General features: G+C 44.0%; 1 protein-coding gene across 3 annotated transcripts in view; it reads left to right on the forward strand.

The window, feature by feature from the left end:
* LOC122944233 (centromere-associated protein E-like) overlaps positions 1-24,117 on the forward strand; it is a 152,396-nt gene that overhangs the window by 10,638 nt on the left and 117,641 nt on the right. For all 3 annotated transcript variants that reach the window (XM_044302462.1, XM_044302471.1, XM_044302479.1), the window contains exons 5-15: positions 8,908-9,027; positions 9,976-10,057; positions 10,746-10,813; positions 10,924-10,998; positions 11,147-11,286; positions 11,461-11,590; positions 13,567-13,692; positions 13,975-14,133; positions 14,258-14,417; positions 14,508-14,667; positions 14,760-15,225. In XM_044302462.1, the coding sequence (XP_044158397.1) occupies positions 8,908-9,027; positions 9,976-10,057; positions 10,746-10,813; positions 10,924-10,998; positions 11,147-11,286; positions 11,461-11,590; positions 13,567-13,692; positions 13,975-14,133; positions 14,258-14,417; positions 14,508-14,667; positions 14,760-15,225 (1,686 nt within the window). The remainder of the gene's footprint in view (positions 1-8,907; positions 9,028-9,975; positions 10,058-10,745; positions 10,814-10,923; positions 10,999-11,146; positions 11,287-11,460; positions 11,591-13,566; positions 13,693-13,974; positions 14,134-14,257; positions 14,418-14,507; positions 14,668-14,759; positions 15,226-24,117) is intronic.

A 24,117-nucleotide genomic window follows, 5' to 3' on the forward strand; every position in this document is an offset into this window, starting at 1 on the left:
AAAGAATTAAATGTTACCATGTTTTTATTGAACTCGCCATGTAAACATTCACAGTGCAGGTGGAAAAAGTATGTGAACCCCTAGACTAATGACATCTCCAAGAGCTAATTGGAGTGAGGTGTCATCCAACTGGAGCCCAATCAATGAGATGAGATTAGAGGTGTTGGTAACAGCTGCCCTGCCCTATAAAACACACACACCAGTTCTTGGTTTGCTTTTCACAAGAAGCATTGCCTGATGTGAATGATGCCTCGCACAAAAGAGCTCTCAGAATACCTACCATTAAGAATTGTTGACTTGCATAACGCTGGAAAGGGTTATAAAAGTATCTCCAAAAGCCTTGCTGTTCATCAGTCCTGGGTAACACACACTGTCTATAAATGGAGAAAGTTCAGCTCTGCTGCTACTCTCCCTAGGAGTGGCCGTCCTGTAAAGATGACTGCAAGAGCACAGCGCAGACTGCTTAATGAGGTGAAGAAGAATCCTAGAGTGTCAGCTAAAGACTTACAAAAGTCTCTGGCATATGCTAACCTCCCTGTTAGCGAATCTACAATACGTAAAACACTAGACAAGAATGGATTTCATGGGAGGATACCACAGAGGAAGCCACTGCTGTCCAAAAAACCATTGCTGCACGTTTATAGTTTGCAGAAGAGCACCTGGATGTTCCACAGTAATACTGGCAAATTATTCTGTGGACAGATGAAACCAAAGTTGAGTTGTTTGGAAGAAACACACAACACTATGATGGGAGAAAAAGAGGCACAGCACACCAACATCAAAACCTCATCCCAACTGTGAAGTATGGTGGTGGGGGCATCATGGTTTGGGGCTGCTTTGCTGCGCCAGGGCCTGGACGGAATGCTATCATCGAAGGAAAAATGAATTCCCAAGTTTATCAAGACATTTTGCAGGAGAACTTAAGGCCATCTGCCCACCAGCTGAAGCTCAACAGAAGATGGATGTTGCAACAGGACAATGACCCAAAGCATAGAAGTAAATCAACAACAGAATAGCTTAAACAGAAGAAAATACGCCTTCTGGAGTGGCCCAGTCAGAGTCCTGACCTCAACCCGATTGAGATGCTGTGGCATGACCTCAAGAAAGCGATTCCCAAGAATATTGCTGAACTGAAACAGTTCTGTAAAGAGAAATGGTCAAGAATTACTCCTGACCGTTGTGCACGTCTGATCTGCAACTACAGGAAACGTTTGGTTGAAGTTATTGCTGCCAAAGGAGGTTCAACCAGTTATTAAATCCAAGGGTTCACATACTTTTTCCACCTGCACTGTGAATGTTTACATGGTGTGTTCTATAAAAACATTTAATTCTTTGTGTGTTATTAGTTTAAGCAGACTGTGATTGTCTATTGTTGTGACTTAGATGAAGATCAGATCACATTTTATGACCAATTTGTGCAGAAATGCATATCATTCCAAAGGGTTCACATACTTTTTCTTGCAACTGTATTGTAGCTGTGATATGAGCCAGGGGTGCCCTCTCCATGCCGTCACACACTTGAATATTGTGTTAGCAGACCTGTACAGCACCGTCCTATATGTATTGCTATAGAAGATTCTATGTGCAACCACTGTTCAGTCTTGGACATGCTCTGCTAATCATAAACTAACTATTATCTGGAACTGACACTGACATCAGAATCTAAAATGCTAAATGCTGTCCCCCAACATGTTTCGCCAGCTAATCTGGCTTCATCAGGTGTAATGGATAGAACCTGTGTGCAGGTGACCTTAACCACTTCAACCCCGCTAGCTGAAACCCCCTTCATGACCAGGCCACTTTTTACACTTCTGCACTACACTACTTTCACCGTTTATCGCTCGGTCATGCAACTTACCACCCAAATGAATTTTACCTCCTTTTCTTCTCACTAATAGAGCTTTCATTTGGTGGTATTTTATTGCTGCTGACATTTTTACTTTTTTTGTTATTAATCAAAATGTAACGATTTTTTTGCAAAAAAATGACATTTTTCACTTTCAGCTGTAAAATTTTGCAAAAAAACGACATCCATATATACATTTTTCGCCAAATTTATTGTTCTACATGTCTTTGATAAAAAAAAAAAAATAGTTTAGGCAAAAAAAAAAAAATGCTTTGGGTAAAAGTTATAGCGTTTACACACTATGGTACAAAAACGTGAATTTCCGCTTTTTGAAGCAGCTCTGACTTTCTGAGCACCTGTCATGATTCCTGAGGTTCTACAATGCCCAAGACAGTAGAAAAAACCCCACAAATGACCCCATTTCGGAAAGTAGACACCCTAAGGTATTCGCTGATGGGCATAGTGAGTTCATAGAACTTTTTATTTTTTGTCACAAGTTAGCGGAAAATGATGATTATTTATTTTTCTTTTTTCTTACAAAGTCTCATATTCCACTAACTTGCGACAAAAAATAAAAATTCTAGGAACTCGCCATGCCCCTCACGGAATACCTTGGGGTGTCTTCTTTCCAAAATGGGGTCACTTGTGGCGTAGTTATACTGCCCTGGCAATTTAGGGGCCCATATGTGTGAGAAGTACTTTGCAATCAAAATCTGTAAAAAATGACCGGTGAAATCCGAAAGGTGCACTTTGGAATGTGGGTCCCTTTGCCCACCTAGGCTGCAAAAGTGTCACACATCTGGTATCGCCGTACTCAGGAGAAGTTGGGGAATGTGTTTTGGGGTGTCATTTTACATTTACCCATGCTGGGTGAGAGAAATATCTTGGCAAAAGACAACTTTTCTAATTTTTTTTTTTTTATACAAAGTTGGCATTTGACCAAGATATTTATCTTACCCAGCATGGGTATATGTAAAATGACACCCCAAAACACATTCCCCAACTTCTCCTGAGTACGGCGATACCAGATGTGTGACACTTTTTTGCAGCCTAGATGCACAAAGGTGCCCAAATTCCTTTTAGGAGGGCATTTTTAGACATTTGGATCCCAGACTTCTTCTCACGCTTTAGGGCCCCTAAAAAGCCAGGGCAGTATAAATACCCCACATGTGACCCCACTTTGGAAAGAAGACACCCCAAGGTATCCAATGAGGGGCCTGGCAAGTTCATAGAACATCCATACCCACTTAGCTCGTATGCCCTGGCAAACCAGATTTCTCCATTCACATCAATCGATGTGGATGAATAAATCATTGCCGGGATTTTTTTATATTTTTTTTTTTATATACAAACTGTTTGCCAAAGCATAGGAACGCCGCCTCCTCCTCAGCTCGTATGCCTCGGCAAACGTATCTGTTACTGCAGAGGAGAAATCCCGTCTTGCAGCGCCGCATACACCGACTTGCGTGTAATCTGACAGCAGCGCAATGCTTCTGTCAGAATGCACATCAGTGCTGCAGCTAGTCGATCGGTTGGTCCACCTACCTGGAAGGTAAAAAAAAAAAAGAAAAAACCAGACCGCAACGCAATAATTTTATTAACTTTGGAACAGAATATATAAACTTTAACTTTTTTAACTGAACATTAACCTTTTTGCTTACTGGTTTTTTTTTTTTTACCTTTTTATAGAACAAACCTCTCCTTCCCCATGGGTCAATGTGCAAAGCGCAAATCGCCCAAAGATGTGGCGAAGTGCGTTATGCACTTTGTCCCAGGTGAAAGGAGACGTTTGTAGCAGCTGTGTGAGTGAATGGGCCCTAATAGCCCTGTGTGCCTGTCCTGGTGAGATGATCCCTATGCTAATAGTGTACCTGTGAGTGGTACTTCCGGAAGTACCACTCTCCAAAGCATAGGGCAGGGTGGTCAGGACAGAAATAGCGGGTGTCACGCCTTATTCCACTCCTGCTACAGACACGACATCTTTTTCGGGGTGACTGTTGGGTTGAGGTACCAGGAACGACATTGGGGAAATGTCGCTCGTGTAGACTGGCTAACTACACTGGTGGATGGGGCCACGGAACCTCCTGGGTACAGGAGGTTCTCGATGATCTCTTCCTGAAATTTGAGGAAGGATCCAGTTCTCCCAGCCTTACTGTAGAGAACAAAACTATTATACAGAGCCAATTGAATTAAATATACAGACACCTTCTTATACCAGCGTCTGGTTCTGCGGGAAACTAAATACGGAGACAACATCTGGTCATTGAAGTCCACCCCTCCCATGAGCAAATTATAGTCGTGGACTGAGAGGGGCTTTTCAATGACACGGGTTGCTCGCTCAATTTGTATTGTCGTGTCTGCGTGAATGGAGGAGAGCATGTAAACGTCACGCTTGTCTCTCCATTTCACCGCGAGCAGTTCTTCGTTACACAGTGCGGCCCTCTGCCCCCTTGCAAGACGGGTGGTAACGAGCCGTTGGGGGAAGCCCGCGCGACTAGTTCGCGCGGTGCCACAGGCGCCAATCCGTTCTAGAAACAAATGCCTAAAGAGGGCCACACTTGTGTAAAAATTGTCCACATAAAGATGGTACCCCTTGCCGAATAAGGGTGACACCAAGTCCCAAACTGTCTTCCCACTGCTCCCCAGGTAGTCAGGGCAACCGACCGGCTCCAGGGTCTGATCTTTTCCCTCATAGATCCGAAATTTGTGGGTATAGCCTGTGGCCCTTTCACAGAGCTTATACAATTTGACCCCATACCGGGCGCGCTTGCTTGGGATGTATTGTTTGAAGCCAAGGCGCCCGGTAAAATGTATCAGGGACTCGTCTACGCAGATGTTTTGCTCTGGGGTATACAAATCTGCAAATTTCAGGTTGAAATGGTCTATGAGGGGCCGAATTTTGTGGAGCCGGTCAAAAGCAGGGTGGCCTCTGGGACGGGAGGCGGTGTTGTCGCTAAAGTGCAGGAAACGCAGGATGGCCTCAAAACGTGCCCTGGACATAGCAGCAGAGAACATGGGCATGTGATGAATTGGGTTCGTGGACCAATATGACCGCAATTCATGCTTTTTAGTTAGACCCATGTTGAGGAGGAGGCCCAGAAAAGTTTTAATTTCGGAAACTTGGACTGGTTTCCACCGGAAAGGCTGGGCATAAAAGCTTCCCGGGTTAGCGGTTATAAATTGTGTGGCATACCTGTTTGTTTCGGCCACAACTATGTCTAAGAGCTCCGCAGTCAAGAACAGCTCAAAAAATCCCAGGGCCGAACCGATCTGAGCTGTCTCAACCCGAACTCCAGACTGGGCAGTGAAAGGGAAAACTACAGGTGCGGCTGAAGTTGGGGACTGCCAATCAGGGTTTGCCAGCACCTCAGGGATTCTAGGGGCTCTACGGGCACGTCTTTGCGGTGGCTGCGACGGGGTCACTACTGCACGTGCCACCGTACCAGCTTCAACTGCCCTTCTGGTGCTCGCTACTTCACCATGTTCTACGGCAGTGCTGGTACTAGGTCCAGGGAGGGCTGGGCTGCTGGTGTATGCCTCACCACGTAATCCGACAGCACCAGCCCCACTCTGCTGCTCTTGAAGCGGATCCTGCGCAACCTGTGGTCTAGCGACACGGGGCCGGGTACGCCTGGTGCTATCAGGGACCTCAGCCTCCTCGTCCGAACTTTGGGTCAGAGAGCCACTGCTTTCTACAGGTTCGTATTCTGACCCGCTGGATTCATCAGATGAGGGTTCCCATTCCTCATCCGACTGGGTCAGAAGCCTGTAGGCCTCTTCAGAAGAATACCCCCTGTTTGACATTTTGGGCAACAAAATTTAGGGGTATTCCCTGAGACTACCCAAGAAAAAAAAGCAAGCCTGTCTTACAAAGGGGAGGCTAGCGAAGTACCGGAGGCCGCTGCGGTGTAAAGTGATTGTGCAGTGATCAAAAAAATAATTTTTTTGTCACTGCGGTGGGGCGGGCGTGGGTGAACGCACGTGTGGGCGACCGATCAGGCCTGATCGGGCAAACACTGCGTTTTGGGTGGAGGGCGAACTAAAGTGACACTAATACAATTATAGATCTGACCGTGATCAGTTTTGATCACTTCCAGATACTATAAAAGTACAAATGCTGATTAGCGATACGCTAATCAGTGACTGCGGTGGGCTGGGCGCTAACCGATCCCTAAACTACCTAACCAAGGGGCCTAAACTATACCTAAAACCTAACGGTCAATACCAGTGAAAAAAAAAGTGACAGTTTACACTGATCACTTTTTTCCTTTCACTAGTGATTGACAAAGGGGTGATCAAAGGGTTAATTGGGGTTCAGGGGGGTGATCTGGGGCTAGTATGAGGTGTTTGGTGTACTCACTGTGAAGCCTGCTCCTCTGCTGGATCCAACCGACGAAAAGAACCAGCAGAAGAGCAGGCAGCCATATAACAGATCATATTTACAAATATGATCTGCTATCTGGCACTCTGATTGGATTTTTTTAAAATCATCAGCTTGCCAGCCGCGATCATTGGCTTGCAAGCTGATGACTAATTACTCCTCGACGAAATGCCGGCCCGAACTGCGCATGCGCGGGCCGGCATAGCGCGTCATCTCGCGAGATGACGCGTATATGCGTGACTGTGCGCAGCGCTGCCGCCTCCGGACCGCACATCTGCGTTAGGCGGTCCGGAGGCGGTTAAAGGGGTTCTGCAGTTTGTTTAAACTGATGATCTATCCTCTGGATAGATCAGCGTCTGACACCCGGGACCCCAGCCGATCAGCTGTTTTAGAAGGCCGTGGAGCGCCGCTGCCGCCTTAGGCTTCTTTCACACAGGCGTCATGTTTTGGCTCAGGATGCGTCCCGGGTGCATTGCGGCAAACCCGCACGAGTAGGTATGCAATTTCAGTCAGTTTTGACTGCGATTTGCGTTCCGTTCAGTTTTTATCACACGGGTGCAATGGGTTTTGCAAATAAAAAAACTGATTGTGGTACGCAGACCCGAACTTCTTCACTGAAGTTCAGGTTTGGATTCAAGGTTTGGTAGATGCAATTATTTTCCCTTATACCATGGTTTATAAGGGAAAATAACATTCTTAATACAGAATGCTTAGTAAAATAGGGCTGAAGGGGTTAAAAAAGAATTCTCCTTAATCCACATGTTCGGGCAGCCCGTCTTCCTTTTTTTTTTTTTTTTTCTTCTTCCTTGCTGTGCAGGAGGAAAAGGACCTGTGGTGACATCACTGCACTCATCACATGATCTATCACCATGGTGATGAATCATGTGATGAGCGCAGTGATGTCATCAAAGGTCCTTTACCCAGGTCCTGAAGAAAGACAGAAAAGAAGCTAGGCTGCGCGAACAAGTGGATTAAGGTGAGTTAAATTATTTTTAACCCCTCCAGCCCTATTGTACTATGCATTCTGTATTAAGAATGCTGTTATTTTCCCTTATAAGCATGTTATAAGGGAAAATAATTATGATCGGGTCCCCATCCCGATCATCGCCTAGCAACCATGCATGAAAATCGCACCGCATCCGCACTTGCTTGTGGAGGCTTGATATTTTCACTCGGCCCCGTTCACTTCTATGGGGACTGTGTTGTGTGAAAAATGCACAATATAGAGCATGCTGTGATTTTTCACGCCCATGTGCACAACCCCATAGAAATGAATGAGTCCGGATTTAGTGCAGGTGCAATGCGTTCACGTCACACATTGCACCCGCTGGGAAATCTCACCCATGTGAAATGCCTTAAACAGCTGATCGGCGGGGGTCCCGGGTGTCGGACCCCCGCCGTTCAGATGCTGATGATTATCCAGAGGAACTGCAGAACCCCTTTAAACTGCTGATCGGAAGGCTCTACTAATAGCAAACGCTGAGAATAGGTCATCAGTATTTAATTCCCAGAATACCCCCTTTAAAGCAGTCCTTTTTGTGTATTTAGATGTATTTTGGACTAAGATGTTTTTCTCCAGTTGTCTCCACAACAGCACCCCTGAGACAGCAGGGTGTGTCAGTGGTTAGCACTGGTGCCTTGCAGTGCTGGGGTCCTAGGTTTGAATCTAACCAAAGACAACATCTGTCTTGAGTTTGTATGTTCTCCCCGCGTGTGTATGGTTGTCTCCTCCCACCCTCCAAAGACTAACTTAGATTGTGAGTGCCATGTGGGACTGAGTGATCATGTCTGTAAAGTGCTGTGGAATACTCCTTCCTTACCCACTGATCCTACTGCATCGCTGACTTTATCCAGTCAGGCTCATTGCACATTTGTTTCTGGGTCTTAATCCCAAACACCAGCGCGGGTGTTGGTGTGGTTAGTTCTGGGAACACGGCCTTGAGTTTTCCGTCCCTGTTGGTTTTGGTGGAGCATGTATCTAATCCAGGCTTGTTCTGAGATGCCTGGAATTTTCTGATTCTGTGAAGATTTGTTTTGAGCTTTAGGTTGGCAGCTTCTGAGCTGCCTCAGTAGAAGAGCAAATAAAAAATCTATTTTAGCAAATAAAAAATCTGTTTTAGCAAATAAGAAATATGTAGCATTGGAGTTTTTTTCCTTCGGCCAGTCTCTTTTTTGAGCGTTAGTATGCCTTTCAGTTTGGTCCTTTCCTGAATTTTAACTTTTGGTATATGCCACGCTTGTTGTCATGGAGCAGACTGGAGAAACATGCAATTACACTTCCCAGTCTCTGGCTTTCTAGGAAGTCTCCATATTTCCCCGTTCATATTTTTTCTTGGTTTGATTTATTTCTGCTTCCGAAGGTCTTGGTAAATCATTGGAGGGAGGAGCCTTTTAACCCCCTCTGTGTTTGCCCTGTCCTGTAGGGACAGGAAAATCTCAGGGGTTCTGAAATGGAGACTTCCTAGAAAGCCAATTACCGGGAAATGTAACAGCACTTTTAAATATACAATTTTGCTTTGTTTGAGTTCTACATCTTCTGTGTTTCACAGTACATAGCAGCTGCAAATCGCCATTCTGTGATAAATCCTTCATACTGGCTGTCTCCAGCCCCTATCTCTCCTCTCTAACAAACTTCAGATTATCAGATGAGAAATAAACAATTTGTTGCTTTTTCATTTAGATTCCAAGCAGAGAGTTTTTATTACGTGTTTCCTATATGGAAATTTATAATGAAACCGTCACAGATCTTCTTTGCGATGACAGAAAAAAGAAACCTTTGGAAATACGAGAAGATATCAATGTAAGTGGAAGCAATATTTTTTTTTATTTTTTAAACCGCCCCCCCCCCCCCTCCCCTCTTGGGATATGCCATGAAGGTCTTAGAGGTATGGGTCCCACCTCTAGGACATGCACCTGTGTTCAGAATGGGGATCCCATGGCCCTTCTGCAGCCTCTGTGACTGAATAGGTGGCCATGCATACGTATCTCTCCATTACATTTTTGGGAGTTCTGTAAACACTTGCTGGTCTGATGAGTTGGTCCTACCTCTATCAGACACTTATGACATATCATGTGGGTACCCCGTAAATGTCTAAGATGGTCAAAACCTTTTAAGGCTACTTTCACACTAGCGTTTTTACTGGATCCGGCAGGGTTCAGCAAAAACTCTTCCGTTAAGTATAATACAACCATCTGCATCCGTTATGAACGGATCCGGTTATATTATCTTTAACATGGCAAAGATGGATCCATCATGAACACCATTAAAAGAATGGGAGACGAATTAGTTTTCTATTGCGTTTTGCTCCGCATCCCAGGACGGAAAGCATACCACAGCATGCTGCTGTTTGCTCTCCGGTACGAGAACGGAGCCCATTTTGGAGCATTCCGTTCAGTTACGTTTTGTCCCCATTGAAAATGTATGGGGACAAAACGGAAGCATGTTTTTCTTGTATTGAGACCCTATGACTAATCTCAATACTGGAAAATATTAACGTTGGTGTGGAAGTAGCCTTAATGAAATCAACTTAGTTTTTCTTCCTTAGGCAGAGTTAACAAAAAGGATCTCTTAAGTTGTGCTCAGTTTGCATGAGTTTGTCATTTAAAAAAGTAAAAACTCGGTCATGCAAGCCTTGCATGACTGAGTTTTTACTTTTTTAAATTATCTGTTTCTTCGAGCAGAAAGCTGAACGGTGATGCATACCCTGCCTTACAGTGGCCAAGTTAACAATATTGTGCTTCTTTGCAGCGTAATGTGTACGTTGCTGACCTAACGGAGGAGCTTGTAATGGAACATGAGCACGTTTTACAATGGATCAAAAAGGGAGAAAGTAAGAATCTTTAATTGTTTCTTTGGGGGGGGCAGTGCCTGTTGCCTCTTAAACTGTAAATTGGACATTGCTAGTGAGGTACCGTAGACGTTATATCGCACTGCACATTTAATTTTTATTTTTGTATTTAAATTTTTTTTTCTGGTTGCACCAAAATCTGGTTTAGCAATAAACTCACTATGTTCTAAATGTAATACTTGGTTTTTGGTTCAGCAGAAAAATGAAAGACAGATAAAAAAAAAAAAAAAAAAAAAAAGTTTGTGCAGACTAAAACTATGAGCTGTAGGCATCAGGTGAGACCCCAGTAGACCAGGTTCAAAGGGGTTGTCCAGACTTGCAAAAAAGAGGTACTTACCAGGTCCCTGGCTGATACCGTTGCAGCCAATGACTGGCCACAGCACTTCCCTGCTCCCCTTGCGTCACGTCCCAAGGGGGCCAGGTCATCGCTGCAACTTGTCATTGACGGCAGAGGACCTGAGTGAAGTACCTGGAACCCAGTGGTGGTGGAGCAGATAAGTATGCTTTCATTTGGCAGGTCTGGCCTTGAGGGTTTTTTTTTTTTTTTTTTTCAAAGATGGCCAGTTTAACATTGTACAGTTTTTTTTTTGTTTTTTTTTTTTACATGCCCTCTTCATGTATCACTTTCCATGCTGTTCTGACTGTTGTGTTCTGTTTTTTTACCACTCAGAAAACAGACACTATGGAGAGACAAAAATGAATGACCACAGCAGCCGCTCTCATGCCATATTTAGAATGGTAAGGGTTTCCTTTTTTTTTTTTTTTTTTTTTTTTTTTTTTTTTTTTCACTTAAATGTTTCCATTTTTTTTTTTCTTTAGCATTTTTAACAAAAATATTATTTTAATAGATTCTTGAAAGCCGTGAGAGAAATGACCCAGGAAACCAGGAGAACTGTGAGGGAGCAGTAATGGTGTCTCATTTGGTAAGTAATGTTTGAAGATGAGCATCTGTGAAGACTTTGGAAGATCTCAAAAACATCTGGGCAAGTCTGCGCCTTGTAGCTTACCACATGTTTAATGAGACCTGGGTTCCCACCCTTGTTGTTCATTACTGAGGTTTTTTTTCTTCAGAATCTTGTTGACTTGGCTGGAAGTGAAAGGGCAAGCCAGACTGGTGCAGAAGGCGTACGGTTTAAAGAAGGATGCAATATCAACCGCAGTCTGTTTATTCTTGGACAAGTTATTAAAAAGCTGAGTGATGGTCAAGTTGGGTAAGTGTATATTGGCTATTTTTGCTTTAAAATTCGGTGTGCTTGTTGTGTGTGTTTAATCTCTGATTTATCATTTTTTACAAAAAGCTGTAAACAGAGATCCAATATTCTAATAGTCTTGAATTTTAGATTTTTAGCAGTTAACCTATATTTTATTTTTTTCTGTATAAACAGTGGATTCATAAATTACCGCGATAGCAAGCTCACACGAATTCTTCAGAATTCATTGGGTGGAAATACAAAGACTGTAATCATTTGTACTATTACACCAGTTTCACTTGACGAGACCCTGAGCACTCTGCAGGTAACTAGTCTCTCTATCCTCTACTGTTCGATGCCCTCTAAACTAAGACCTTATTCACATGTCAATTTGATTTCTGTGAAAAACGATAGTTTTCATCCTTGAAGGGTTTTTATTTTTTCGTGTTCCATGTGCCCACCTGCACTACTAAGCTAAGGCTACTTTCACACTGGCATTTTGGTTTCCGTTTCTGAGATCCGTTTCAGGGCTCTCGCAAGCGGTCCAAAACGGATCAGTTTGCATTATAATGCATTCTGAATGGATAAGTATCCGCTCAGAATGCCTCCGATCAGTCTCCATCCCGCTTTGGAGTCAGACACCAAAACGCTGTTTGGTGGCAAACGGATCTATCCTGACACACAATGTAAGTCAATGGAGACGGATCCATTTTCTCTGGCACAATAGAAAATGGATTCGTCCTCCATTGACTTTCAATGGTGTTTAAGACGGATCCGTTTTGGCAATGTTAGAGATAATACAAACTGATCTGAACGGATGCATGCAGTTGTATTATCTGTGCGGACCAGTCTGTGCAGATCTGACTGATCCGCTCCAAACGCGAGTGTGAAAGTAGCCTAAAAAGTGGGTTTCCAGAGCATGTCCTACCAATGGTCAGTGAAAACCTCTGACAGAACGTGGATGGCATCCATGTTCTGTAAGTGATTTTCACAAACTCTAAACTCAGTTGGTGTGTTTGGTCCACAACATGGACAAAGTAGTGCATGTCTTCTGTATTTTTCTGACCGTATGTCAGTGGTTAAAAAAATGGAAATATGACTGTACACTAAAATAGGTGGGTCAGTGTTCTTAATGGACAGCACGCTTAAAGCACACATCTGAGCCATGTGAATAGGCTGAGGTTGTGCTCCACGTTCACTATACCTGCTTCCTTCAGTGAGCAGTACACTATCCTTGTTGCTGTCAGGGATGAAATTCCTGGCCATTGGATGAGGAGCATCGTTGCTATATAGCAATAGCTGTGCTCTAGGTACCTACAGGTAGCGTTCACACTTGCCAGTCATGCGGTCAATAAGTTTTACAGCACAATATATATATTTTTTCTTACGTCTTTGATAAGCCATAATCGTATCCAGGATTCAAGTGACCAAATCCCTCTAGCAATGTTTTATTTGTATATTTTGGTGTATGGAGAGCTGTACCCCAACAAAATGCTATTTGAATGTATTCGTACAAATCTTTTGTTTCTCCTAATAAATTAGATTTGTGGGTTTTCAGTTTGTCTTTGCCCTCTTAAGAAATATGGGCAACCCCCCGCTTGGGATTTCCATCTATTAGCCAGAAATCAACATTCTAAGGCCCTATGTACGCAACATTTTCAGTCCCTATCCAGCCTTTTTTTAAATTTTATTTATTTTGTAACTTGGCACATCCATAGGTCTGTTCCGAGGCCACGCAAAAAAAGGCGGACAAGAATAGGATGTTTCTACAGGAGGCGGAAATGCACACAGCTCATATTGGTGTTTTGCGGACCACAAAACGCAAACTGTTGTGTGCGTGCCTCCTTAGGACTCTTCTACATGAGCGAGTTTTCCGTGGGGGTGCAATGTGTGAAGGGAATCCTGACCCATTCCTTTCATGCATCAGTTCTGCATTCAGGAATAATCGCCGCATGTTCTATATTCTGCATTTTTCCCCGCAGCCCTGGCCCCATAGAAGTGAAAGGGGTCTTGTGTGAAAAACGTATCAAAACTGCATCCGTGCGGAAAAGACTAACGCTGAACGCAATTGCAGACAAAACTGATGGCACTTGCGTGCAAAACCATCCGTTTTTTTTTTTTTATCCTGAACAGATCCTGCCACAATCCATATCGCTTGTGTGAAAGAGGCTTTAGAGTTGCTCCCGCTCTGCCAAACAACCCATTTGATTCCTCTTGTAGTTTGATGCTGATTAGATTTCCCTTGTACACAAAATTCTGTATATTGTATACAGATCTATTCACGGTTTTCTGTTTTCGCAGTTTGCAAGTACAGCCAAACATGTAAGAAATACTCCACATGTTAATGAGGTGCTGGATGACCAAGCTTTGCTTAAGAGGTATAGGAAGGAAATCCTCGATTTGAAGAAACAGCTGGAAGAACTGGAGGTATTTCCCTGAACTGTCCCAAGTAGTAGTATCTAGATGTTTCAGATCTTTGTTCTGTGGCTTTTTGTCCAACCGTTGGTATACGTATGGACAGTTTATAATCTATAGTGGAGTATGAAATGAACTACAAAGTTTTTAATTTTTTTTATTTTTTATGTTCTCTCTAGGTTTTTATTTATTTTTGTTACTCTTTTTAGAAGTTAAACTGCAAAATATAGCTAAAACTTTACAAAAGTGGCAAATATAATGTAAACAGCCTAATGCTGTTCCTCCTTTCTGAAGGCCTCTTCTGAGATAAAAACCCATGCAGTGGCTAAAGAAGAAGAACATTCCCATTTGCTGGCAGAAATAAAGCAACTGCGAAAAGAAAGGGAAGAACGAATATGGAATTTGACAAACATAGTTGTTGCATCTTCCCAACCCTCCCACGAAGACCAAAGGGTATGGTTTTTCTTTTATCCTAAACTGTATCATTGCAACATTTGGTTTCAAGGCTTCTTTATACTACTGTATAATTGCCACAAAGCACAATTTCTTAGCTTTTTTTTTTTTTTTTTTTTTGCAGGTTAATCGAAAAAGAAGGGTGACATGGGCACCTGGAAAGCTCCAAAATAGCTTGCATGCTTCTGTAATTTCACCCTTTGAAATTGGCTCTACATTAACTTCTAACCTTGCCAAGCGACCAAAGGTTACCGACTTTTCAACAATACAGGAGATAGATGATTGTAAGTGTGTGTTGTATGCTAGTAGTCGGGTCTTCATTCTCATTGAGAGAGGTTTATTTAATTAAAAAAAAATTCCCTTTTTAAATTCAGCTGTTTGTACAGAATTTTCTGATTTCGATGATGTAAGCCGTGTACTTGATGACTTCAGTCAAGATGCAGACTGGAATTTCGGAAGCAAAGTCACTCGCAGGGAAAAGACGACAACAGCTCTGTCTCTTTCTATGATCGATTTTTCATCAGACAGCTCAAGGTCGGTTCTTTTTTACTTTTTTATATTTTACAGTGTAAAATTGTCTAGTTTTTATTTTCATAATATATAATTCATTCATTCTCCTCATCCAGTGCCCTGAAAAAAGACTCTTCCCTTCAAAAATGTAAAGAGCTGGAGCTGAAAGTTGCTGAGTTACAAAACCAGCTGACAAAGCTGAGTAACGAATATGAGGTGGAATCCAGGAAAAGGCAATCTCTTGAAAAAGAGACTTCAGAGTTACAACAGCAGCAACTTCAATCCAAAGAGCGTGATGAGCTTGTGCAGACCCTAGAGCTGGAAATAACCAGCTTGAAAGACCAGCTCAGGAATGGACATCAATGCAGCACACCAACTCCTCTGCCTGGAGACAACGTGGACATGTGTGAAGGGCTGACAGCACTAAAAACTGACGAGGAACAAGGACCGCAGTTGGAAGGAGCCTGCCAGGAACCTGCTCAGGAACAACTTTCAAGCCACATTCATGATCTTTGCCGAGAGCAAATACAAATGCTTGAGCTAAAGATAGCAGATCTGGAAGAAAATTCTAATCCTCAAAATGTAAGAGACGGCAGGTTTATTTATTCATTTTAAAAGGGTTCTACGGTAATGATTTAAAATGGCTACCAACAGTCTGTCCTAAAATATGAGCAGGGTTGGTTGCCACCACTTGTAGAGCTACCTAGGGTTGAGGGGGTGGGATTTCATTACACTCTGGCATTTACGTATACTACACACTAGCAAGTGTTCCTGTCGGACTGCTCGGCCATGATGGCATATCATAGGCAGGATCACATCGTTAAAAAAGAATAAAGGACGGCTCACCTCTGATTAGAGATGGCAAGGTGCACCAAACTGATGTTGTACCCAATCACCAAAAACAGTCGTAATAGAATATGAATGGGCACTCATATATCCAGTTCACAAAGTAGGCAAGCGACCCAAGCGGTATCTCAATAATATGTAAATTTATTAATAAAAATATATGGGCAGATGGATAGCAATAATGTCACCATATACCATAGATATTATAACCTAAAACAGAGCTGTATCCCCAATTTAGATATAAAATAGATAGAAGTCACATAAAATGATAGTAACCATATAACAATCCACTGTTATAGCTAATAAAACCGGAGGTCCGGTCTAGCTGCAATGAGTAGGACAATATGTGGGTCTGTTGGTTTCTATTATCTAAAACAGTGGCTGACAGCAAATAACTCTCCAGAGATATAAGAGCTAAGTGAAAGGTTGTGAATAACAAATGAATCAATAGTGGTAGTATAATGGAATACCTATAGGATGAATGAGGGGGTGAAATTAAGTATAAATATTTGATAAAGAGTGTCTCTGGAGATACAACAATATATTGCTGCGTCCCACTGATAGTTCTATTCCTGTAGTACAATCTTCCTTTGTACTAAAACATATGTCCTAAAAGTCCGTTGGACAAAATTTCAGCAGATACCTACCTTGGCAGCCTTTGGGTTCGGACCGGCTGACTGCAGCGAACACAGCAAGGTAATGAAGCGACAGTGCAAGTGTATCCAATAGTGTTGTGCCGGTTCAAATGTAGCAAAGTCAAATTGATTTACTCACGTACAGTCCTGCTCCCACCGTGGCGTCCCACGTGGTGTAGATTCAGAATGAACTTGCCTTTAGGTAGCACGCTCAGAAACTGCTTCGTTGTCTGTTAGCAATGCTGTATGCACCCGACTGTGAACGGGAGTACTAGCTGTATCAGGCTACAAAACCGCATCAGATTTCTTTAATTAGAATGGGTGTTCCACCTGTCTGACTTAGTACTTGGTGGTAAGGATCTCACCCGTGTGACTTTTTGTACACACTTGCGTTTTTTTAAATGTGTGTTTTTGAGTCCATCAGAAATGATGTGCATGTCCAGTTTTTGTTATATCTAATTGCATTTGGATCCTATATGCATAATTACATCCAATTTTGTATATTTGCAAAGACACGTTATTATATAAAAATAGATAGACAATCTAGAAGTTAAAAACTGAAAACCTTTATTAAGATCTATTGAATAGTAGGGAGCTTCTGTGTTAGGTCTAAAATATGTAAAAATATAAAATGTTAAATATAATATAAAAAATATATGCTTTTGGGGTATTGTCTCTGTATATTTTTGGGGGGGTATTCCCTAGAATGGTTCGGGCAGAAGATGTAGAAGGGTAATGTAGATGGTATGGGGTCGGAGATCTCCTGCGCAGAGGGGGTCATAGTGCTGCTAAACAGCCCGACTAGTACCCCCCATGGGCCGAAGACACCCGACCCATCATATAAATCCGAATATTTCTAGCTCGGCATTTAGCCCTGCTGGGGCCAAACTCCCGAATTCGAAAATCTTCCTAGACTCTGCCCTAGACATTCGGGCAATATGATTGCCCCCCCCTCCAATGGCGTGCTATCTGTTCAAATGCTGCGAAGATTAAAGACTTGGGGTCTTGATTATGTACCAGTTTAAAATGTTTTGATAGGATATGAAAAGCATGTACTTTCTTAATGTTGTTTATATGTTCCGCTATCCTAATTTTTAAGGGTCTTTTGGTCCTGCCAATATATTGTTTGGCACATGGGCATTCAATAATATAAATAACATTTGAACTGTTACAAGTGAGAAGATCTTTTATCTCAACAAAAAAATTGTTTTGTGTTGAGATCACTCGTATAGTCTTTTTTGCAAAAGACGTATTTTTACAGTTTATACAGCTTCCACATCTATGGAACCCACTCCTTTTTAACCATTTATTAATGGACCCGGTTTCTCTCATCTGATTTTTAATAGATGGTGCTATCTTCAGACCCAAATTAGGGGCCTTTGTGTATACTATCTCCGGTATTGGTGGGATTAAAGGGCCTATGATTTTATCCTTCTGAATGAGATGCCAGTTTTCCACCTCATCACCACGACGGCTACAAGGAGATTGACCCCTGACCTCTGTAGGGGCAGGAACAGAGAGAGGGTTTAAATCCCCCCCTCCCACCACCAGCACCAGTGTTTCCTGTCCCTACAGAGGACAGGGGCAGAGAGAGTCTCCCTGCGGGGAGATGAAGAGAATGTAACGTCCTGACACCTACCGGGTGTTCCCCCTGCCCTCCTGCGGTCCTCGTACTAACGCTGGGCAGGGGCGAAGGAGGGAGGACTCGCTCCATTACAATATGTGAGCCTGCTCCCGGGTCGCGTTCTCCCGCCGGGCCTGTTTGGCTATCGCCGGGTGCGCGCCTAAGCGCTTCAGGAAAGCGGCAGACGTCACTTCCGGTGGACGAGGGAAGTGACGTCATTCAGAGGCGTCTCACATTCAAATTTTCGGCGCCAGCGGTGCCGAATGTCTCAGTGTACCGGCGTACATCGGAGCAGCGTGCAGTCATGTCGACCGAACCCCGCTCCCCTGGAGACCCTTCTGTGCCGCCTGCAGTAAGTTCCCCTGTGGGGAAGCGCTTTGTTCCACCCTGTTACTTGTTCCTAGACACTGTACCAGGTTGCTTGTTCCTCCTCCTCCACTTCTCTGGCTTGGGGCTTCTGTCTGTTAGTTCCATGTATACCTAGATGGCTAATGGGGGTTATTCTTCCCAGGTCGCTAAGGAGGCCCAGAAAAAAATCAGAAAACAGTCAAAGTGTGTGTCCTGCCTTAAACGGCTTCCGGACGACTATCGCAAAAAGCTTTGCAAAGACTGCATCTCTAGCGTTATCGCTGAAGAACAGCCTTCCTTCTTTAACGAATTAAGGTCCATGATCCATGAGGAAGTAAGAACCTCCTTATCCCAGATGCCTTCACCCAGGGATGCACCTCCACCAAAAAGACGTAGGGGTCCATCTCCTTCCTTATCAGACCCGGAGATGATAGAGGAAGATGCCTCATCATCTAGAGCCTGGGAGGACGAGGGGGCCTCCTCTGATATTGATACTTCGGAATCAGATAGAAGATTCTGCTTTTCATTGGACGAGATGCCAGATCTTCTAAAGGCGGTCCGGGCCACTATGGGGGTCGAAGAAACCCCTAGAGCCCACTCGGTCCAGGATGAGATGTTTGGGAGACTCAGGGTTAAAAAGACCCGGGTGTTCCCAATAAACGAGAACATACGAGATATGGTGCTTGACGAGTGGTCCAACCCGGAAAAGAGGTTGGGGGTGTCCAGGTCCTTTAAGAACCGGCTATTGTTTGACTCAAGCGAAGCAAAAATTTTCAGTGAAACACCAAAGGTCGACATTCAAGTCGCAAAGGTCAATAAGAAGACTGCCTTGCCGTTCGAAGACACTTCTCAGCTGCGTGATCCCATGGATAGGAAGGCAGATAGCCTCCTAAAAAAATCGTGGGAAGCGGCGATGTTCACTTTAAAAACGAACATCGCAGCTACCTCAGTGGCAAGATCCATGAGGCTGTGGCTAGAGGAACTGGAATCTCACATCAGAGATAATACTTCCAGGGATGAGATCCTAAGGTCCCTCCCCCTATTGAAATCCGCCACAGCATTTATGGCAGACACCTCAGCCGAGTCTGTCAGATTTGCGGCAAAGGATGCGGGGCTCTCTAATGCGGCCCGCCGGGCCTTGTGGATGAAGAGCTGGTCAGGCGACAACACATCAAAGATGAAACTATGCTCCATCCCGTTCTCGGGGGAATATGTCTTTGGGCCCGTCCTAGACCGTATCCTGGAGAAAGCGGCGGACAAAAAAAAGGGGTTCCCAGAGGAGAGACCCTTTAAAAGGAGATATCCTTTTCGGGCCCCCACCAGCCAGAATAGACCCTTTAAGGATAAAGGGAAGTCAGGACGCTGGAGTTACCCAAAAGGGGGCAGGGGTAGGAACAACCCCTCCTCCTCCCAGAATAAGCCCTCGGACAAGCAGTGACGCCAGAGTTGGGGGGAGATTGAAGAATTTTCTGACTCCTTGGGAGTCCACTACCCGGAACCCTTGGGTTCGGGACATAATAAAATCCGGGTACCACATCGAACTTTCTTCATCTCCCCCAAACCGCTTTATTGTCACCAACCCAAGTTCCCCCAAAGTGCGCAAAAAGATTCTGCTAGGGGTCCAAAGTCTTCTGGCGACGAACGTGATAGTACAAGTCCCGTCAACACAGCAAAGGCAAGGGTTCTATTCGAACCTGTTTTTGGTAGAGAAAAAAGAGGGCTCATTCCGCACAATTATAAACTTGAAAGCCCTGAACAAGTTTGTCATTTATCGGAAGTTCAGGATGGAATCCCTGAAGTCCCTGATTCCGTTAATAGGGAGGAACGCCCTGATGTGCTCAGTAGACCTTCAGGACGCCTACTATCACGTCCCAATTCATCCAGAGTCACAAAGGTTCTTGAGGTTCGCCATCCAGGACCACAAGGGAGTAACTCATCACTTCCAGTTTACGGCCCTCCCCTTTGGGATATCATCTGCACCCAGAGTGTTTACGAAGCTGGTAGTCGAGATGGTGGCCTTCCTGAGACACAAAGGTCTGGTGATTATACCGTACCTGGACGATTTCCTACTAATTGGGAATTCGGAGAACAAACTCAGAACAGACCTACAAACCTTCCTGTCTCTCACTCAAGATCTGGGTTGGTTGGTGAACATGAAAAAATCGAACCTGGTGCCCTCCAGCACTATCCAGTTCTTGGGCGTCATCCTGGATTCCCGAACGCAGCATACCTTCCTTCCACCAGACAAGGTCAAAAACCTTCAATTACAGGTTCGACGTTTCCAGAACAGGAGGTCATGTCCCATAAGGGAAGCTATGAGCCTCCTGGGTCTTCTCTCGTCTTGTATCATGTCCGTCCCATGGAGTCAGGCCCACTTCCGATCTCTCCAAGCATGGATCCTCAGAACTTGGAACAACAACAGTCCTCCTTGGATCACAAAGTTCTGATTCCCCTAGCGGTGAAGACCTCCCTGAATTGGTGGAAAAACACAAGCAATCTGTCCTTGGGAGTTGCCTGGGAGAAGGTTCCCTACATTCAAGTACTTACGGACGCAAGCGGAAAAGGATGGGGAGCGAAAGTAGGAGATCATTTGTTCCAAGGTTCCTGGATTCCAACAACCCGCTCTCAGTCCTCCAATTTCAGAGAGCTGGAAGCAGTCTGGAAAGCCCTGAAGGCTGCAGAGACCCTTCTGGTGGGTCAGCACGTAAAGATCCTTTCGGACAACACGACGACGGTGGCTTATCTCTCTCACCAGGGAGGCACGAGATCGGAGAAACTGATGTCTATTGCAAGGAAGATCTTCAACTGGGCAGAATCCCATGTGAGTTCTATCTCCGCAATTCACCTAAAAGGAATACTGAACGTAGAAGCAGACTATCTCAGTCGCCAGTCAATAGATCATACCGAGTGGTCCCTGAATCAAGAAGTATTTCAGGTTTTGGCAGAAAGATGGGGCACTCCACAAGTGGATCTGTTCGCCTCCAAAAAGAACGCAAAGGTACCAACGTTCTGTTCGCTAAACCCACGGGACAATCCCTGGGCGCTGGATGCGCTGACGATTCATTGGGACTGGGATCTCAGTTATGCATTCCCACCTTTGCCTCTACTTCCCAGGATAATCCAGAAACTCTACCTAGAAGATACGACACTAATTCTAATAGCCCCCTATTGGCCGAAAAGGAGCTGGTTCTCTTCTTTAAAAAATCTATCAGTAGAGGATCCATGGCCTCTTCCTTCCAGGAGGGACCTGCTTCACCAGGGGCCAATCCTACACCCAGATCCGAGCTTCCTCAAGTTGTCAGCATGGATCCTGAGGTCCAGAGGTTGAGGTCCCAGGGGCTCTCAGACCGAGTGATAGCCACCCTAAAAGCGAGTAGAAAGAAGGTTACCTTCTCAATTTACTTAAAGATCTGGAAGAGATTCTGTACCTGGATGGGCAACCCTGCCCCAAACTTAGAGCCGCCCAATTTTCTGAAAATCTTGGACTTCCTCCAGCAGGGGCTTGAATTAGGTCTTAGACCCTCTACCCTGAGGGTACAGGTCTCGGCACTTGCCTGCTTCTTTGATCGAGATCTAGCCAGTCATCGCTGGATTAAAAGATTCATGAGAGCTGCCTCCCGACTACGTCCCTCTCTAAAATCTAGGATCCCCAACTGGGACCTCAATACGGTACTCACTGGCTTGACTCTTGCTCCGTTTGAGCCCCTATCTAGTTGTTCCACCAAACATCTATCGCTTAAGACTGCATTCTTGGTGGCCATCACGTCCGCAAGAAGGCTAGGCGAGATCCAAGCACTATCGATACAGGAACCCTATCTCCGTATCACCGATGACAGAATCATTCTTAAGTTAGATCCAGGATTTTTGCCTAAAGTGGTATCGGATTTCCACCGTAACCAGGAGATAGTCTTACCCTCCTTTTGCAGTAATCCCTCTAATACTAGGGAATCTAGCTTCCACTCTCTAGATGTAAGACGCTCTGTCTTACGGTATCTTGAGGTATCAAAAGGTTTCCGTAAATCCAGCAACCTATTTGTGTTATTCTCAGGTAAGAATAAGGGTCTAAAAGCCTCCAGGTCCTCCTTAGCACGGTGGATAAAGGATTCTATTTCCATCTCCTATGAGTCCCAAGGTCTGTCGTGCCCCCCAAATTTGAGAGCTCACTCTACCCGGGCTATGTCCTCCTCCCAGGCCGAGCGGGCCGGAGCTTCTCTTGAGGATATCTGTAAAGCTGCTACTTGGTCTAACATCCACACCTTTACTAAACACTATAGGTTAGACCTATCTACTTCAGACTTGTCTTTTGGACGTAAGGTCCTTCAGGCGGTCGTCCCCCCCTAAGCTATAATTTTTTATATCTCCTTGTAGCCGTCGTGGTGATGAGGTGGAAAGCCGGAATTAGACTTACCGGTAATTCAGTTTCCACGAGATCACCACGACGGCACATATATTCCCTACCCTTCCTTAGTCTTACCTGGGAGGTTATGAAGTAATACCCTCTCGGTTCATTAATTTTCTGTTCTCACCACTTATTTCTGTCTCTGTAATTTTGGACACACTGGTGCTGGTGGTGGGAGGGGGGGATTTAAACCCTCTCTCTGTTCCTGCCCCTACAGAGGTCAGGGGTCAATCTCCTTGTAGCCGTCGTGGTGATCTCGTGGAAACTGAATTACCGGTAAGTCTAATTCCGGCTTTTCTTAATGCTTTGCTCTATTTTCTTGTGTTGTGCATTATAAGGCAGTATTATGCGGAATTTATCATCATCAATGGATTTATCATCCTTTTGTTTCTTTAGTCTGGAAAAACATTTTTCTATCCATTCTTCTGACCTGACCTTACATAAGGCATTTTCAACAATTGTCTCTGGATATTCCTTCTCCAAAAATTTATTCTTCATAATAACAGCTTCATCCTCAAATTCTTTCTGATTAGTGCAGTTCCTCTTTATTCTGCGGAACTGCCCTGTAGGTATATTCAATAGCCATGAGGGCAAATGACAGCTAGAAAAGAGGATGAAGCTGTTCTTGGCTACCTCTTTCTGAAAGGTAGTACAAATATAATGTTCCATCTGGGTAGTAATCCGAATGTCCAGGAATTCTGTATATTCTTGATTAATGTTAGAGGAGAACTTGAGATTCAATTCATTTCTATTGATTTCTTCCAAGAAGGTGTGGAGGCTAGATATATCTCCCTGCCAGACAAAAATTATATCATCGATGTAGCGCTGCCAGAGCACCAGATCCGACCCCAGCCTGGGTAAGATGGTCTCCTGTTCCCATTGTGCCATAAACAAATTGGCATAGCTGGGGGCGAAATTTGTGAGAGAACTTTGTTTGAAAAAATATTTTTTTAAAAATCCGATACTAGCAAACACAGATGAACATGTGGATGGTGAGGTCCAACATACAATCTTGAAACCAAGACAGGAAATTGGTGTAGAGATAGCTACTTTTAGAAAAAATATAGAGACAGACTTGAGGAAGGTTTCTGATAAACAGTTGAGGAGAAATAATCTGACCTTACAGGAGATTAAAGCAATTAAGGAACTACAAAAAATTAATAACCTTACTATCCGACCAGCCGACAAAGGCGGAGCCATTGTTCTCCTTGAAACTACAAATTATAATGCAGAGTGTTTGAGACAGCTTGCAGATACAACAACATACAAGAAACTGAGGAAGGATCCAATAGAAGAATTTGCAGGAATATTAGATCAATATTGTAATAGAGGACTGGAGGACGGACTGCTTTCCAAGCAGGAATTTGATTTTATCTTGGGAACACAGCAGAGATTACCTGTGTTCTATTGTCTGCCCAAGATACATAAAAGCATGTCGGATCCACCAGGTCGCCCGATAATTTCGGGTATAGAGTCATTGTCATCCAATTTGTCCCAATATATAGATCAATTAATTCAGCCTACAGTGAAGAACACTCCATCTTATCTGAAAGACACTACACAGATTGTCCAGATATTGGAAAATCTGAAGGTGGAGCCACATTGGCTTATAGGGACATTGG

This window comes from Bufo gargarizans, chromosome 1 (assembly GCF_014858855.1).
Source record: "Bufo gargarizans isolate SCDJY-AF-19 chromosome 1, ASM1485885v1, whole genome shotgun sequence".
Classification (NCBI taxonomy): Eukaryota; Metazoa; Chordata; class Amphibia; order Anura; family Bufonidae; genus Bufo; species Bufo gargarizans.